The sequence below is a fragment of the Stenella coeruleoalba genome (assembly GCF_951394435.1).
Source record: "Stenella coeruleoalba genome assembly, chromosome: 10".
NCBI lineage: Eukaryota > Metazoa > Chordata > Mammalia > Artiodactyla > Delphinidae > Stenella > Stenella coeruleoalba.
The window spans coordinates 67,161,480-67,177,712 of record NC_137156.1 but is presented as its reverse complement, the minus strand read 5'-3'; the positions used below and the strand labels follow the sequence as shown (position 1 = coordinate 67,177,712).

Genomic DNA, 16,233 nt, shown 5'->3' with positions numbered 1-16,233 from the left:
GTCCTCCCCTAGTTGAACAGGTAGTAGCAACAGCTATGTCCTTCATGGACTATCAAATCTTAACCACGGCGAGACAGACATTCCAGCCTGCACCCCTGAAGGGTTTGTTTTCCTCTGTAGACATCCAAACCATCATATGTTAGAAAATTATGGCCAGACCCTGTCCTTTTCCAACCAAGGTATGGCCTATAACTGCACTGATAATGTCCATTTCATAGGAGAGTGCACTATAAGGACTATAGGGCTAAGAGGGATTGTGATCTATAACAGGACCACTCTAGGTCACCACCAAACCCAGAGAGCACTAGGAATGATCTTAGCAGGGGCAGGGCTGGCCATAGGACTGGCAGCTCCATGGGGAGGCTTCCCTTATCATGAAGCAACACTGAGAAATCTCACCAGACAGCTTGGTTATGTGATAAAACAGACAGGGCACGCCTTAACAGGACTTAAGACCTCTCGTTACTTTGGTTAATGCAGCTCTTGATAATCATCTAGCTCTTGATTACCTTCTGACAGAACAAGGCAGAATCTGTGGGATAACTATTACTTCCTGCTGCACCTAAATCAGTGTCACAGGACAGACAGAAGTTAATAGTAAAGAAATATACACCCAAGCAGAATGGCTTCACAATTTTGGCAGGGGTGATACCGCCTCCGTCGTCTGGTCAGCAGTTAGGGAAGCCCTCCCAAAGTTAACCTGATTCCTTCCCTTTCTAGGCTCTCTTGTGGCTATTACTGTTCTTCTCCTTTTTGGCCCTTGTCTGTTTAAGCTTTTGGTTAAGTTTGTGTTTTCTAGGCTTCAACAGTTTCAAGGAAGGCTCATGATGGCTCAAGGATTTCAACCCACTCCAGCCAAGGGTAACCCAGGTCCCTAAAACAGTCAGCAAGGGACTTCTATACCTATAGGGTAGGTTAGGATCTGCAGCCCCTGTCCAGCAAGAAGACATTTCAGAAGAAGAAGACCTCCGGTCCCTTAATCTTTAAAAATAAAGGGTGTAGAATCCCTCAGGGGGGAATGAGACAGGCTGGGACCTGAGACCCTTTGCTGCAGTGCTTACACCTGGACAAACATCTCCTGGAGCAACAGAATACAAGAAACTCTAAGGGAGTAAAAAATAACCACACACACCTGCAACTGGGGCAAATTATGAGCAAGACACAAAAAAACCAAAAACCCAACTGCCACTTCTGAGGTGTTGGGAGCAAAAGCAGGGGACTACTCAGGATTCCTGCCCACGACACCACCAAGAGGGTGGGCAGACCACCTAAGTCACCCCTCTGGCCTGACCCATGGATGTGCCCCTACTCTCACTCCATTTAAGGAACCAGCTCGGAGCCACCCTCCCCCAAACCCTTGTTCCCCCAGCAAGCAAGCAAGGGCACCTGTTGCTTGTTGGGCACCTGTTTCTTATTTTCACTCCCTTGTTCTGCAGCATGAGCCAGAATAAAGCCTTGCCCGAATTTCTCCTCTGGCCTCTTACCAACTTCTATTGATTAAAGAGTCCAAGAACCTGGGTCAGTAACACTAAGACCAGCGGCTGTCTGATGGGGCCGTTCCAGCTTCAGCTGATAACATGTTTATTGCATTAGTACAGTCGGCCTGCCCCACCCCCACCCCCACCCCAGCCTGTTCACAGCTTTCTGCTCACTGCCCAAGGAGGTGGCCCTTCCCCCAGGGTGGGCATTCTGGGCACCTCCCCCACCCAGGTCGTTGCTCGGGGACCCTGCTTCTCTGCCTCCTCCTGACCAGCTGGACCCTGTGCGCAGCCTGGGCCACCCCTATCGGGGTTGCATTCAAGGATTATTCTCTGTTAATAAATAAGCCGGCATGGCTGCCTGTTGGCCAGGGCCTGTCGGGTCGGTGTCTTCCCTCCACCAGGAACCGCTGTGTGCCGGGGCCCTAGCTGCTTCCCAGGGTCTGACCGCCCCCTCTCTCTGCTGCTGCCACCTCCCCAGTCCCCAGTGTGGGGACGGCCGAGTCACCAGTGCGCTGCGCTGCGCGGCCCCCGCTCAGCACGCAGTTCTGGGGCGTGTGTCCTCCGGTTGCGGCCCTTCCTCCGCGACTCGGGAGGCGGTGGGCGCGGCGCGGGCTGCGGACGACACATTCGCAGGGAGTTCGTACCACCGCCGCCCGGCTCCACCAGCTGCAGGAAGTCCCGGTACCAGAGCTTGGGGCCCGGCGGCGCAACGGGCGCAGCATCCTCGGTCCGGGCCAGCCTTTCAGCCTGCGCAGCACTCAGCACGTGCAGCGCCAGGCGACGCATTGGCTGCGAAAAGCCCTGCTCCACGGCTGCGCACAGGTACACGCCTGAGTCCCCACGCCGCAACCAGCGAAGCAGCAGGCCCCGCATCGTGCGTTCGGCTCGCTCCTCTGCGGGCACCTGCAGGCCGGATCAGCGTGAGGCTGACGTTAGGGAACAGGGCGGAGCTCGCCTGAACGTGGGGGCGCGTCAGAGACCCTCCCCAGTGGGCGGAGAAAGGGCGGGGCTTCGTTCGGACTGGGCTGGGGCGCGGGCGTCAGGCGCCTAGTTAGAGGAATGGGGCCTCACCAGGATGCGGAGTGCAGGCAAGGGGCCAAACTGGGCGTTAGGGGTCTGGTTGGGCGGAGACTCACTGGGCAGAGCTGGATCGCATCTAGATGTGCGGAGCAGGCCAAGGGCCTCATTAATCAGGGCGCGCACTTCCTGGACGTAGGAGTCGGAACAAGGGCCTGGTTGGGAGGGGAGTGAGGGGAGGCTCACCTGAGTGTAGGCCGCCTCCCCCGCGCGCTGGAAGGTCCACTCCACGCGCGCCTGCAGCGAGCGGGGCTCACACTCCAGGAAGGCGCTACCTCCCTCCACACCGAACACCTTCCGCTCCAGCAGCGCAGGATGGGATGAGTCTGGGGGCAAAGGGAATGTCAGATTCAGACAAGGCAGGGCAGGGTGGGGCAGTCTTTAAGGGATGGGGGGTGAGAGCAGCTGGGACACTCACCCCCGGTGCACAGTGTGCTGGGGTCACCGTTCTTTACATCCTGCCGTCGGAACCTCCTGGGGAGAGGGGACATTAGAGCCTCCGTGAGCCCTTCTTTTAGCCAGGGGCAGATAAAGACTCCCTCCAGGCAGCCCGCCCCTGATCCTACCCACCTCTTGGCACTGGGCTGGAAGCGCGTGCACGCGGCCCCATCCCAGGCGCAGTAAGGGTCACGTGCCAAACAGCATTCGGCACAGGCGCGGCCGTGGGCAGCGCAGCGGTGCAACGGGATCTGGGCCACCCCGCTCCGAGAGGCTACGTACAGTTGGTGCTAGGGGTACAAGGGGCTCCAGGCTGACCTTGGGTGGCCCCATGCCTGCCTCCCATAGGTCAGGGATCCCTTCCCCCATTTGACAAAAGGGAACACTGAGGTCTCAGGTCCCACAGTCTAGTGAAGGCAGAGCCTGTACTCGAAACCGGGGCTTGTAATTACCAAGAGAAGAATGGGGGTGGGGGCACCTGGGAAGAGGCTGGGGCCGTTCCGCCCGCAAGCCTTCTGGTCACTTACCCTCTTGGAGGAGATTTGCATGCTGGTGACAGCAGCTGAGTCCTGAGAGGGAGGAGGGGTGCTGGGATCAGAGCTCCGTGGGGTGGGGGTACCCCAGGCAATGGGGGCTAGGCCTCACCTCAAACATGTGCAGCTCCTCCAGGAGCAGCCCCTCAGCATTAGGCCGGCCACCCTTGGGGACGGAGATCACCTTCAGCACCGTGCCAGCATCTGCAGGGATGAGAAGGCTGAGTGACTCCTTGTGTTCCCTGACAGCCAGGGCCAGGGGTCTCCTCACCTCTGAGGCCTCCACCCTCCGCATGGTTGGGATGGTGAAGAATGTGGGTTGGAGCAATCAGAGCAGCATCCAGAAGGAGATGGGGGCACAGCCCCCCGAAAAATATGGAGATGGGACTGAACAGGGGGAGATTCCTCTAACAGGCCAAAGAGCCTGGGCTGGGTCTTGTGGGTGGTCATGGCAGGACCCTGACCTGTGCCAATGAAGAGGACGTCGTAGTATCCGTCAACAGCTGCTACACGGTCCGCAGTGATCTGGGTGAAGGTGTACCCGGCACCCACTTGTTGGAAGAGGGGGCGCCCCCCCATGGGCAGGACCGAATTGTACATGAGGGGGTGGTTCCGGGCAAACTGGATGACATCATCAGGAAAGTCCTTGGTGGAACTGAAGGTGCCAAAGGTCTTGCTGGGGCACTGGGGGGTGGGAAGGAGGCATGACAAGGATGTGGATATGAAGGCCTGGTGGGCAGCCCTCCACAGGACACCTCCCGGAACCTGGAGCATGTGTGAGTGTGTGTGTGCGCGCGCACGCACAGGGGGCGGGTGTTGGACAGAGCCCTGCCCTGGGAATCTGAGAGAGGAGCTCCAGCCTTGCCTTTGGGGGTCTGAGGGGGAAACATGGCCTTCCCCTGAGGAGCCCTGTCTAATGAAGATGATGTTTTCCCACCCATAAAAAAAAGAAGACACAACATTCACCAAGAAAACCCCAGGCCAAATTCTCCACCCCTGAAGCTTTAAGTGGGTTGTGGTGGGAGTCCCTGGGCTACGCACCATGCCAGGTCGGGGGTAGGGGACACGGCCCTGGTAGGACACCCACTGGTGCACGGGCCCCTCCTTGTGTGCAAAGGGTCCCAGGAAAGCCCGGCGCACATCATTCATGCTGTACACGCACACTGCGGAGCCCTGGAAGATGCTGCTGCAGGTGAAGATGTAAGTGGAGTAAGGGGCTCAAGTGGGGCCTAGCCAGCCTTGCCCCACTACCTCCCACACCTCACCTGGTCGTGGAGAAGACAGCATAGAGCAGCGGGGTCCAGCGATCCCTCGAGGACAGCAGGAACACGTCCTCTGCAGGGAAGGGACCAAGTTGGGGGAGGGTGCACAGCCAGGCTCAGGGTCTGCGCCCCTGCGCCCCCTCCCCACACCCCATCCTCCATTATTGGCACTTACGGAGCTGGTCAAAGTTCGTATCGCCCTCAGCACCGGGCACTGAGCACACCAGCCGCGCCTTCAGGAACGTAGTCCACTTGTTGACCAGGCTGCGCTGGCCACCCACGTCGTTCTGCGGGGTCAGTAGGAGGGGATGAGGGCGAGGCCCCAACAGACAGGCAAAGGGGCGGTGGCAGGATCACCGAATGTGGCCCAGGGACTCCTCACCCTGCAGATCTGGCCAACGCGGGACACAGACAGGCGTCCCAGGGCCGGCGTGGCCTCCACTGCCGACTCACGGAAGAAGAAGTAGATCTTGTCGTCGTCCGGGTTCTCACTCTCCGGGATCCAAAAGACCTTGACAAACTTGGGCTCTGACCACAGCAGTAGGCGTGGGGTCAGCAAGGTCCTGGCCCTGCCCCCTGCTAGGAGGCCCAGGCACTGCCTCCCCTTTCTTTCCTGCCGGCAGAAGCCCTCAGGGCAGCAGCTGACCACCCAGCCTCTGGGACCAAGTTCAGATGGTGCTCCCCGAGGACACAATCAAAAGAAAGAGGGCCTGCGAGTCAAGAAGAAGCCACGAGAGGGCAGCAGAGACCATGGCTACCTGGGCCCACAGGCAAGCAGACCCTGGCCAGTGGTGGGCCTCTCGCCTCTCCCCTGGCAGTTCTCTATGCCAGTGGGCCAAGAAAGGAGGGATATGGGGTACCTGGTTTTACCTTCACTCATGAATCTTCCTCTCTAGCAGGAAGTAGATGCCCCCACTCCTGCTTCAAATACTCTGCTGGGTCTCATCACTCTTAGAATCTACCCTGGCCCTACCCTGTGCTGACAGTCCGGACCCCTTATCATTGCTCCCTTCATGAGTCTGTTCCTTGGCTTGTTCCTGCCCCCAGGGTCTTTGCACTAATTATTCCCTCTGCTTGGAATGCTCTTATGCTCTTCCCGCAATCCTGCTGTGTTTTGGGCATTAGCACATACCTTTTCTCAGCAGGGTATCTTCCTTTCCCCAACCCTCCCACCACCACCACCGCTGCCTAGTCTCCTTTTCCCTTCCTCTCCATTCTCTCATTATATCTCCTGGCCATTGGAACTGATCTTATTGTGTATTAGATCTGAGGTCTGTGAACTCAAAGAGGGCACGGGCCATACCTATCTTGTCCACCCTGCGACCCAGTGCCTAGTGCAGGGCTTGACCCAGGGTAGATACCTGGTGAGCACTCACTGCTCACTCCCTTTATGGGCCTTACTCAGCACCTGCTCTGTTGGAGATGAGGGCCCCCTCCCAACAGTCCCACCAGTCTTTCACCGTTGAGCCAGCGGGAATCGTGTGGTTCCGTTCGGAGACTTGGACGATGACCCAAGCTGCGGAAGATGGTAAAGTCCCGGCCCATGAGGTCTGCGGCTACTCCCGAGTACAGCTCTTCCCCTGTAGACACGGCAAGGCTGCTTAGTGAAACCAAAGGCTCTTGTGGTGGGTTGGGGGCACTATGGAGCTCTGGGGGCTCTTGGGGAGTCAGTGAGGCTATGGGGGATCCCTGGGGCTCTAGGGAGGGTCTTGGGACTTTGTGAGATACTAGAGTCTCTGAGGGGTTCCAGGAGCTCTCTTGGGGCCCCAGCCTTTGGACTCACCCACCAGCACGGAGGCAGCCCGATGCCTGGGGTCATAAGGACTCTTGCCCTTGCCATCCTCTAGCCTTCGAAGGTCCAGCCGGAGCATGGGCTCCTGGGAGGCAGGGGGGAGTTGTTACTGTAGGCCCTTTCTTACCCTCCCAACCTCCCTCCCTGACCAGACCTAGCCTTACCTCCAGCCGCTGGCCCACCTCCACAAATGCACAGGTTGGGTGGAAGGCCCCTGTGCCACAGGCCAGCAAGTGGGTGCGGTTGTAGGCATGCAGCAACTTCACGAAGTTCATGCACTCAGTCTAGCGCGCACGTGGGCAGGGGCAGGAACAATGAGGCCTCCCCCAGGGAGGTGGCCTTAAGGGCTCCCAGCTCACCAGTGGCACTCCCACCCCTTCTTTTCTGCATTAGCCCAGGCCAGTACTAACATGGGCTCTAGGGGCTCAGGTGCCCTTGGTGACCAGCCCGGCTCACCTCTCACCAGAATGGGTTCATTGGGAAGCATGCCTGCATTGCCCCCCATGACGCAGAGGCCTCCAAGAAGAATCACATAGCCCCCACCCTGACTCACTACCTCTGGACTTCAGCCACCTCAACCCTCCTGCCCCCATCATAGCCAGAACAGGCAGGCTTCTGTTTTAGCACTGCCCATCTCTAGAGTGAGGGGCTGACCCTCCCCACTCCTACCCAGGCAGCCAACACTCACGCCAATGTCCTTCCCTGCCCAGTTGCACTCCTCTCGCCATTCCACAGGGGCCGGCCAGGCCAGCTATGGGGAGGGGGGGGAGGGAGAACACGGGTCAGGGACTCAGGATGTTCTCTATGCTGAGGGTGTCGTCCACTCAGGGGGCCCATCCTCCAGGAAGCCTGGAGTGGGGTCCCGGGGCGGTGCTGAGGCTGGGGGTCCCTGGCACCTTCTTGGCCCGCTTGCTAATGTTGTCCAGGCTGAGGGAGGCCACATGGTTCTCAGCGCCCACAAACAGGCGCCCACGCTCCTCATCCAGCAGCAGAGCTTCGTAGCAGCAGGTCCTCTCCAGCCTGAAGGTCCGGAGACCGTGCTGGGCCTGGAGCTCTGTGGGGCGGGGACACCACTGAGGATTCGCCAGTCATGCTAGGAGCTTCTTCCAGGCCAAGGTTGTACATGTGACCTGGCCCACACACATGTGAATTTACACGCGTGTGAGTTTACACTCAGGGGGACAGGCCCACCCAGGGTCAGAGCTTCCAGGGTGGGCAGTGCAGCCCACCCCTGCCCCCATGGGGGAAGGAGGTGGAGCTTCTAGGGCAACCTCAGACAAGTAGTGTCTCCAGGCGAGTACACGGGGAGGCAAGGGTTCTGGGGTAGGCCTGCATGTTGGGACAGCCAGAACCCCAACCCCAAAGTCAGGCTGAGGGTTCTCTGCCACCAGCCTAGGTTCAGTATGATACCACTGCCTAGTAACCACCCTGTGTAGGGGGTGTGGGAAGGGGGCTCTAACAGTCCCCACACCTCAACTTCCCTGGGAGCAGGGGATGGAACAGAGGCAGGATCTGTTGCCATGCTTCCTGGGAAAGCATGAGGAGAATGTGGGCAGAGAGCTTGGGGACTGAGGCCAGGAAAGGGTTAATTGGAGATGGCCTGAGCGTGCCCCCAATCCAACCCAGCCGGTGGCACACACACAGTGCAACAGCCAACACAACGCCCCCTACCCACACTAGGCCCCTTTCCTGCCCACCCTGAGGTGGGCCCTCCCGCCTGCCAGGTGCACCTACCTTGGAAGGAGAGGCGAAGGCGTGGCGTGCTGGGGGCAGCACCCCCCAGCACTGCCACCCAGAGCAGAGCCAGGCCTGGGATCATGGCGGCGGCCTCAGCCCGCCCCATCCCTGCAGCTCAGGGAGCTCAGGGTTCAGCGGGCGTGTGTGGAGGAGCCTTGAGCCACCCTGGACTCTGCCCCGGATCTGGAAGAGAAGGAGCTGCAGCGAGAGCTAGGGAGGGAGGCTGGGGGGAGTCCCCAGGGATCAGATTACAGCCCCTAGGGGAAAGAGGCTGGGGGGTCGCATTCCACTTGCAAGTCCTCCTCTCCCTTGGAGGGTGCCCTGCCTGGCCACAATCACAGACACACCCACGCTGGGCACACCATCGGGGTCAACCCCATACTGGCAGGCGCCTGCCCCACCACGTCACCCTCCCCAGTAACCCGCCCTCATGTACACACACCCACAGGCATTAATTCACAAACTCTGCATGCCTACGTCATGCCAGCCTGGGACTGGGGCTGGGGGCAGTGGGGCACACAGACAAGGTCCTCCTGCAGGAGGGGGCAGAGTACCAACAAGGACTCAGATTGGTGCAGTCATTGCAGTGGTGCCAAGTGCAATGAGCAAAACAAGACAGTCATGGGTGTGCCGGTAACAGGAGGGGGGTCAGGCCTCTGGAGGTAGCTGTGCACCCACGGGCCCACAGAGGAACAGAAGCACATTTGGAGCTGGCGCCAATGGTGTGGGCGTCTGTGAGTGTGAATGTGTTTCTAAGGATCCCTTTGTGTATCTGTATTCTGTAGTGAGTATGTGTGTGTGTAGTGTGTATGCAGGCATATGTGTACATATCTATGTGAAACCATGTGGCATGTGTGTTGTATTACACATGTAGGTGTGGCATGCATGTGTGCACACACGGCATTGTATGCATGTCTACACAGTGTGTACATGTCTGGGGTGTACACTTTGTAAGTACATACGTGTTTGTGTTGCACATGTGTGTACGTGTTTGTGCACAAGTGTGTGAGTCTCTCTGGACATGCAGGTGAGCAAATATTATAACCGCAGCGTCAATCACTGCCTTCAACTCTGAAACACTCCGGAAACCCACTTCTCAGAGGGATAAGTGCAGCCGGGAGACCCAGGGCTGGGCAGACGCCTCAGTTTCTGATTTGGGAGCTGCTCCTACTTGGATCCAGCAGCCCCAGCTTTTTGCTTGACCTCTCTCTCCCCACCCCAGAGGGTGGGAGGGGCTGGTCACACACAGAAATTCTGTGAGCTCAGACTTCAGACCCAAGAGGAATCAAGTGGGGAGAGCCAAGGGCCTAAAGCAGATTCTCACCCCCAGCTCGGGTGAGCTGCCCTTCCCTCTCCAGCCTCCAGAGTCTCCCTGAGCCTCTCCATCCCGTCTTCGCCCTCAGGGTTTCCCCATCTTTGAGACCCTCCACTTCTCTGAGCCAGAGCCCTTCCCTGGACCTCTCAGATGGGGTCAGGCTCTGGCTGCAATGTCCACCCTCTTTCCCAGAAGTTGGCTGGGCAGGTGCCGGGCACAGTAGCCCTGGCGTGGGGCTAGGTCCTGGGGTGCATTCAAGCAAGGGGCACAGCTGCCGGGGCACGTTCCAGACTGCTCTCCCCAAACCCCCGCCTAGCTCTGCCGCTTCCAGACCCCTCCCACCCTAGGACTCCCACCTCCCTCCTTCCTTCCACTGACACTTGCCGCTGCCTCTTCTGGGCCCGTGAGGTCTGCGACGTCACAAAACACCAGGTTGCCTTCCCACACTCCACCGAGAGCTCCGGCATCAGCGGCTCCTCACCCTGGCCCCTTCTCACCCTGCAGAAGGGGAGAAGCCGAGGGGCCCTAGGGCACCCTCTGACGGCTCCTTTAAGGAGAAGCCCCCGCCCCCACCAAGCCAGCCGCGCCCCGCCGTCAAGTTTACAGGGCGGATCGGGTGACTGGGCAGGCAGCCGGACCGGCTGGAGTTGGTGGCCAGAGCGGAGCGGGCACAAGGGAGGGGCGGGTAGGGCCGACCCCTCCCCCCGTAGGGCTTCAGAGCAACAGGATGCCCCACGCAGTGGTCCTGGAACTGAGGCCGGCAGTCAAGGCAAATAAGGAAAAAGCAATAGAGACCCCCTAGCCCCAGGCAGCTCTGGCAGAGGGATTGGTCAGATGGGGCACCCCCAGGGACTCGTTTCTTCACTTGTCCCTCCATAGCTGGGGAGCTGGAGGTGGGTAATGAGGGGCTCAGCTGCCATCTCAGTCCCCAGGAGCCAGCTGGGAAGGGCCGGTCAGGGTCAGAGGTCGGAGCGGGGGTTCTCAAGTGGAGGTTTGATGGGCCCCCAAGACCCTGCCCCAAGTCCTTCCTTAGGGCTTGGGCCACTTAGTACTTCTGCCACCTGGCTGGCAGTGGCTTTGATGACAGCCAGTCTGGGGCGGGAGAAGAGAGCCAGAGGGGCAGGCAGGGCAGGGAGGCAGGCGGCAAGTCTCACTTCTGCACTGCAGGGTGTGGGACCATCCAGAGCCCCGTCATGACCGGTGGTCCCATGTCTCTGCTGGGAGGTGAGGGGCATTCTATGCCATCTCCATGAACTTCAGTCTTTCTTCCAAGGTTGAAGGTGGGAGGAACTGCCCCACCGAACACAGAGTGAGGTACCCAAGGGGGCTTCAAGGATAGGATGGGGCTCCTACACCTCAGCGCCTCAGTTGGGAAGGGTCTGGGGTCTTGGCCTAAAGGTGAGTCTGGTGGACACACCCTGTTTGTACTGCCAGGTCTACTTCCTTGGAGGGGTTGAATGTTGACAATGGTCAAGGGGGGGCCCTCAGGTCCACCTGGGTGAACATACCAGGGCTTGAGGGTGGGCTTCCACCCCTCAATCCCCCCAAAATGCATCCTGCTGCATCCTCCCCAAGGCTATCAGCAGCTCCTCAGGGGTCTGTGAGGGAGGCCACGTGGGCACTTCAAGTGTGCATGGTTCTGCTGCCCATCTCCTGCCGAGTCCCTGGAGTAGAAGTGTCTGTGTCCATCCAGGGTGGGGCCATGCCCCTCTTTCCTGAACCTCAGGCCTGGTGTTTCTGGCCCAGCCTGGCTGGCTGGTGGGCAGGTGAAGGGTGGGGGTTAGTGGGAGGACCAGGGGCCTTCAGGAGGGGGAGTGGGGGTGACATAACCCTGCCTGAGCTCCTGGGCTTCCAGGATGTGGCCTCTCCCTCCTCCCAGGCTCTTTTGCCTTGGACCTGGGCAGCGTCCCCTGGCCTCATGCAAGCAAACAAAATTCTTTGGCTGTTTACAATTTTCCACCCAAGCAGCCAAGATCAGCAAGTACCTTTGAGGTCCCTACCCAACTGCACGGTACCCCCTACTTGCCCCCACTGCTTTTAGTTCTTCAGGCCCAGGTCCCAGCCTCTGTTTCATCCCCACCCCCAACCCAGTGTCCATACTGGAAAATGGGACCAGGACCCCCCACCATCTGTCCAACACCCTGGGACTCAACCCCCAGCCGAAGGGACTGGGCTGTTCCTGGCTCACCTGAGCCCTTGGCATTGCCTTCCCACTTCCAGATGTGTCCCCCTCCCTGGAGCAGGAAGGGAGATCCCCAGGAGTGGGAGCTCAAGTTGTCCCCATCCCCAAAAGGTCTCCTTTCTGCTCCTCAGCCCCAGGTCCCAGCGTATGCAGACCCTGGGTAGGAACCTTATGGAGGCAGCCCCCTAGGGGCAGGGTCACTGGCTGTGGGTCACACTGGGCTCTGGAAGTCCCCAAGGATTCTGGAATCATGCAGCCTGGGCCTGGGTCTCGACAGAACGGAACAAACCAGGGGAGGCAGCTTGGGTCTCTGGTGCTGCCTATCAGTGGCACAGCCTGCCAAGGCCTTGGTTTTTCCTTCTGGAAATAAGTTGATTGTGCCAAGTCCCAGCACCTGGCTCCCCAGCCCTCATCGCCAGCTGGGCCTGCCCCTTGCACCCTGCCTGGACTCTGGGTGGTGCGACTGGGCTGGGGTGAGACATCCATTTGAGGAAGGCTACAGCCAACACTCCCAGTGCCCAGCCTTGGCTGGGTTGGGCCTTGGCTCCCCACTCACACCTGCTTTAGCCATCAGGGCTGGTGGCTCCAAAGTCTCGACCTTTCCCTCTTCCGGTCACATGGGTACTAGGACGTGCTACCCTGAGGACTTAGGCATGGGGGGAGGGAAGCGGTGGAAAGTAGGCCCTGGAAAGCCCAACTGAGGCCTAACTTCCCTGACAATCTGCTACCCACTCCAGGGGATCTCCCAGGAAGGGTCTTTCAGGCATTTCCCTCATCCACCCCCCCACCTGGTTTCCAGGCTCCCCAAGGACCCCCAGCCCACCTTTTTGGAAAGATGAGCTCCTCCCCTCCTTCCTTGCCTGTTCCCTTCTGAGGGCCAAGTCAGAGCTGAGGTGGAGGGGCTGAGGGAGGGGCCGCCCGGAACCCTGGGCCTCTAGCTGGGGCCCTACCCCCACCCGCTCCGCCCCAGCCCTCCGCCTCCTTCACATTCCTCCCTGGCTGAGGTCAGCCCCTCCGCGATGGGGGAGCCCCCCCCACCAGCCACATCACAGCTCTTCACTCACTTCTGTTTTCTTCGTTGCCCAACGGGGGTGGGGGGTGGGGGGAAGAGGGGCCTGGGGGTGGGGCCTCCCTCTCCTCTCCTTCTCCATTGCCTGGGGGAGGGGGGGAGGAGTTGCCAGGAATGCGGCAAAGTAGACTCCGGAGGCACCCTGTACTCATTAACATACATTAACATAAATGCTACATTCCCTTACTAGTCAGGGGGAGAGACTCTCAGGAGTACTGGTTGGGGGCTCAGGATGCTCTGGGAGGGCAGACCAGAGCCCGCCCCAAGAATCCACTCCCCAGTAGCCAGAGAGGGGTGGGGTTGAATCCTGACTCTGCTGCTCACCAGCTGTGTGTCCCTAGGGGGAGACTGAACCTCTCAGATCACTCTCCTCACTTGCCCTGCCGTTGTAAATGGTGGGCCAGGCAGGTCTGGCACACTGTGGGGTACACAGGTGTGTACTCCAGTTGTCATCTCAGCGCTGGGCAGCCTTTGGCATGCAGGCCTGGAGGCCTCGAGGGAGTCACTGCTGCCCCTTCCAGCCCAGCTTCATGGGGCCCTTTCTCAGGCTTGACTCCCCTCCTGCCCCCTTCCCTCCTCCTCCCCACCCCGCCACAAGCCCAGCCCCCAGCACAACACCCTGACCCTCCACCTGAACCTCCTTCTCTCCCCAGCCGCTGGGGATTCCTCAATCTTCTTACTCCACAGATCTCCAACCCACCCCCAGCAGTGCCCATGCCCACACCCTCCTCCCTCCAGGGAGCCCCCAACTCAGGGAGGACTTCTGTCTCCTTTAAGATAGAACAAGGCCCCAGCTCCTTTCCCTGCAGCTTGAAGCCTGACCCCTTCCCCAGGTACCCAGCCTGGGGGTCCCCGTGGTCCTTCTGCCAGTTCTCCTCCCAGTGCCTCCCCTCTGCAGTACCCTGCCTCCCCAGCTCCTCACTCAGAGGACTTGCTGAAGCCCGCGGACATCCCAGGCTCTTAGCCAGGCATTCACACACGCCTCCCTGGCTCGGCCCTGGCTAACCCTGCCAGCGCTCCAGCTACCCCATCTCTGGGAGGTGGCAGCTGTTCCTTCGCTAGGACTTAGCTTGGGCTGTGCCCTGTGCCCTTTTGCCACCTGCTGGACTTTTCCTCATCACCCACTACCCACTTTTCTCTGTGAAGCCCCAGGTGCTTATAACACCAGGTCCAAGCCTCTCTTCAGGGCTCTGGGTTCCCCAGCAACCACCATCCCATCCCTTGGGGGCCCCAGGCACAGGGAAGCGAGAGACACAGTGCCCACAGGAAGCCCGGCCACCTTCCTGGGCCTGCTGAACCTGGGTGAGGATGGGGGGTTGATGGAGAAGAGAGACTTCAGCCCCCTTCAGGATTCAGTCACTCAGGCCTTGACTCCCTCCACCCACAATGAGGTCAGAAAACAGAGTAAATGCCAAAGAATGTCAAACTGATTTTTCTCCTAAATAAGATCACCTGTGAGGTCAAGTCTCCTGTAAGGGTGGAAACCAAAGCAGGGAAAAGAAAGAGATCCATGGCCTTGACCCCTGCTCCCTTGGATACCAGTGCCCGTTGCTGTGTGGTTAACTGAGGAGCTGATTGGCTGGCAGGCATGGACATACTTGGGGTCACACAGCTGCATGCAGACCTCAGCTGGCTTGAGGCTCTCCTTGGTGGTGTGCTGGGAGCTGGCTTCCGCTTTGGGGGTTCAAGGGGGACTTGGCGGGGGGCTTCCCTGGTGGTGCAGTGGTTAAGAATCCGCCTGCAAATGCAGGGGATACAGGTTCGAGCCCTGGTCCGGGAAGATCCCACATGCCATAGAACAACTAAGCCCGTGTGCCACAGCTACTGAGCCTGCACTCTAGAGCCCGTGCACCACAACTACGGAAGCCCACGTGCCTAGAGCCCATGTTCCGCAACAAGAGAAGCCACCGCAATGAGAAGCCCGCGCACAGCAACTAAGACCCAACGCAGCCAAAAATAATTTTTTTAAAAAGGCGGCGGGGGACAGACTTGGGGGAATGCACAGCCTCACACCAGGGATGAGGTCCCCTAGGATCTCTTTTGGGGCAACAGACCCAAGGATTGGGGTCAGTGGTTTGGGAGTGGGCCTGGACCCAGAACTCAGCCAAGGGAAACTGCAGTCCCGTCCCTGACTCCCAGGGCAAGTAGGACCTGGCTGGCCATGCCACAGGCCAGGTGGCTGGAGTCAGGACTTGTATTCTCCAGCCTTAATGGCTGGCTTGGCATTCTGGGGTGGGGGGGGGGGATGGCTCTGAGGGGAGTGGGAGGATTTCCTGACCTCAGGAGGAGCTATGGGGCTGCCCCGAAACATGGTAAGGGGTTATTCTAGGTCTTGGAATCTCCTACAGCCTCAGAGGATCCAGTCCTAATGGGGCCCCCTCCCCTTTCTGCACCTGGCATCTGGGCCTCCACCCACCTGCTGGGGGTGGGAGGTCTGGCCCAGGGGAGCTGGAAAGTGGCTACAGACCAGGGCTGGCTTCTCCCCACAGGGTCTCCCTACATCCTTCCCTCTTCAGAACTCTCTCTCAGAGCTTGTCTCTTTCTCTCTTCCCAGCCGTTTCCCCACCCACCCCACCCTCCCAAATGGGTTAAAAATAGCCAGGCTGTTACCACATCAGTAGCCTGAGCAACTATTTGGAGTGGGGTGGGCCCTCTGGGAGATGGATCAGCCTTGTGGTGGTCCCCACTGGCTGGAGACAGCCTACCTCAAACTGGGATCCACAGCTTGGTCTGGGAGCAGGAGCCTGGGTCCTTTGCCTGGCCCTGCCTCAGGATCCTGAGCCTCATAGAAGCAGCTACCCATGGGTGGGGTCAGGAAGATGGTCCTTCTTAGGCTGGGAGAACGCTGGGGGACACACAGCCAAGGAGCACTGAATCTCTGGCTCTCCTCACCCAGGGATGCGGGACGGCTGAGGTACAGCCCTGAACAGTTCTAGGCAATGGGGGGATCCCCAGGAGTCACCTTCATGGAGTCCCTCCTGTTGGGGTGCAGGACACCTGGGATGCACCCCCCTGCCTACCGCCCCCCATGGCTGGGAATTTCCCAACCAAGAAAGACAAGGATGAATTGAGAGGCCGCCCCCACCAGTGCTGGGACAATGAAGCCTTATGCTCTCAAAATCAGAGCAGGGGTAGGAAGGCCAAGGGCAGGTGGGGGCCTAGCTGTCTGCACCCAGGGAAGTACTGCTTGCCAGGAACCCACCCAGACCCATTGCCAAGCCGGGTACAAGGGGATCCTGGCCAGAATCCTGCGTGGCCCACTCAGGGAGGGAGACGCTGGGTTCATCAGGCAGACAATGCCAGCTCGTCAATGGTCCCTCTGTGCAGGGTTCTCCCTCAGGACGGAA

At 59.5% G+C, this 16,233-nt stretch overlaps 1 protein-coding gene across 3 annotated transcripts; it reads right to left on the bottom strand.

Annotated features, from left to right (window-relative positions):
* Window positions 1-1,652: 1,652 nt before the first annotated feature.
* On the bottom strand, window positions 1,653-12,684 carry SEMA3B (semaphorin 3B). 3 transcript variants are annotated; one of them, XM_079935346.1, is made up of 19 exons: window positions 12,641-12,684; window positions 10,014-10,172; window positions 8,318-8,518; window positions 7,480-7,637; window positions 7,272-7,334; window positions 6,748-6,867; window positions 6,575-6,668; window positions 6,252-6,371; window positions 5,174-5,319; window positions 4,967-5,078; window positions 4,795-4,864; window positions 4,571-4,715; window positions 3,994-4,213; window positions 3,642-3,733; window positions 3,524-3,565; window positions 3,129-3,286; window positions 2,977-3,032; window positions 2,745-2,884; window positions 1,653-2,384 (listed from the first exon to the last, which is right to left on the bottom strand). In XM_079935346.1, exons 3-19 carry the CDS (start codon window positions 8,424-8,426, stop codon window positions 1,983-1,985), a joined length of 2,247 nt encoding a protein of 748 aa, XP_079791472.1. In that variant the 5' UTR covers window positions 8,427-8,518; window positions 10,014-10,172; window positions 12,641-12,684; the 3' UTR covers window positions 1,653-1,982. The 3 variants fall into 3 exon arrangements, with proteins under 3 accessions (XP_079791472.1, XP_079791473.1, XP_079791474.1); XM_079935347.1 differs by having other exon boundaries at window positions 8,318-8,503; XM_079935348.1 differs by lacking the exons at window positions 10,014-10,172; window positions 12,641-12,684 and having other exon boundaries at window positions 4,571-4,712; window positions 8,318-9,965.
* Between the last annotated feature and the right edge of the window lie 3,549 nt (window positions 12,685-16,233).

Excerpts from the sequence above, each read along its gene's own strand:
- SEMA3B (XM_079935346.1), bottom strand. The coding sequence starts at position 8,426 with ATGGGGCGGGCTGAGGCCGCCGCCATGATCCCAGGCCTGGCTCTGCTC. Across the intron at positions 5,320-6,251 it reads CGATTCCCGCTGGCTCAACG|AGCCCAAGTTTGTCAAGGTC; the intron begins GTGAAAGACTGG and ends TGCTGTGGTCAG. Across the intron at positions 3,033-3,128 it reads TTCCAGCCCAGTGCCAAGAG|GAGGTTCCGACGGCAGGATG; the intron begins GTGGGTAGGATC and ends CCCTCTCCCCAG.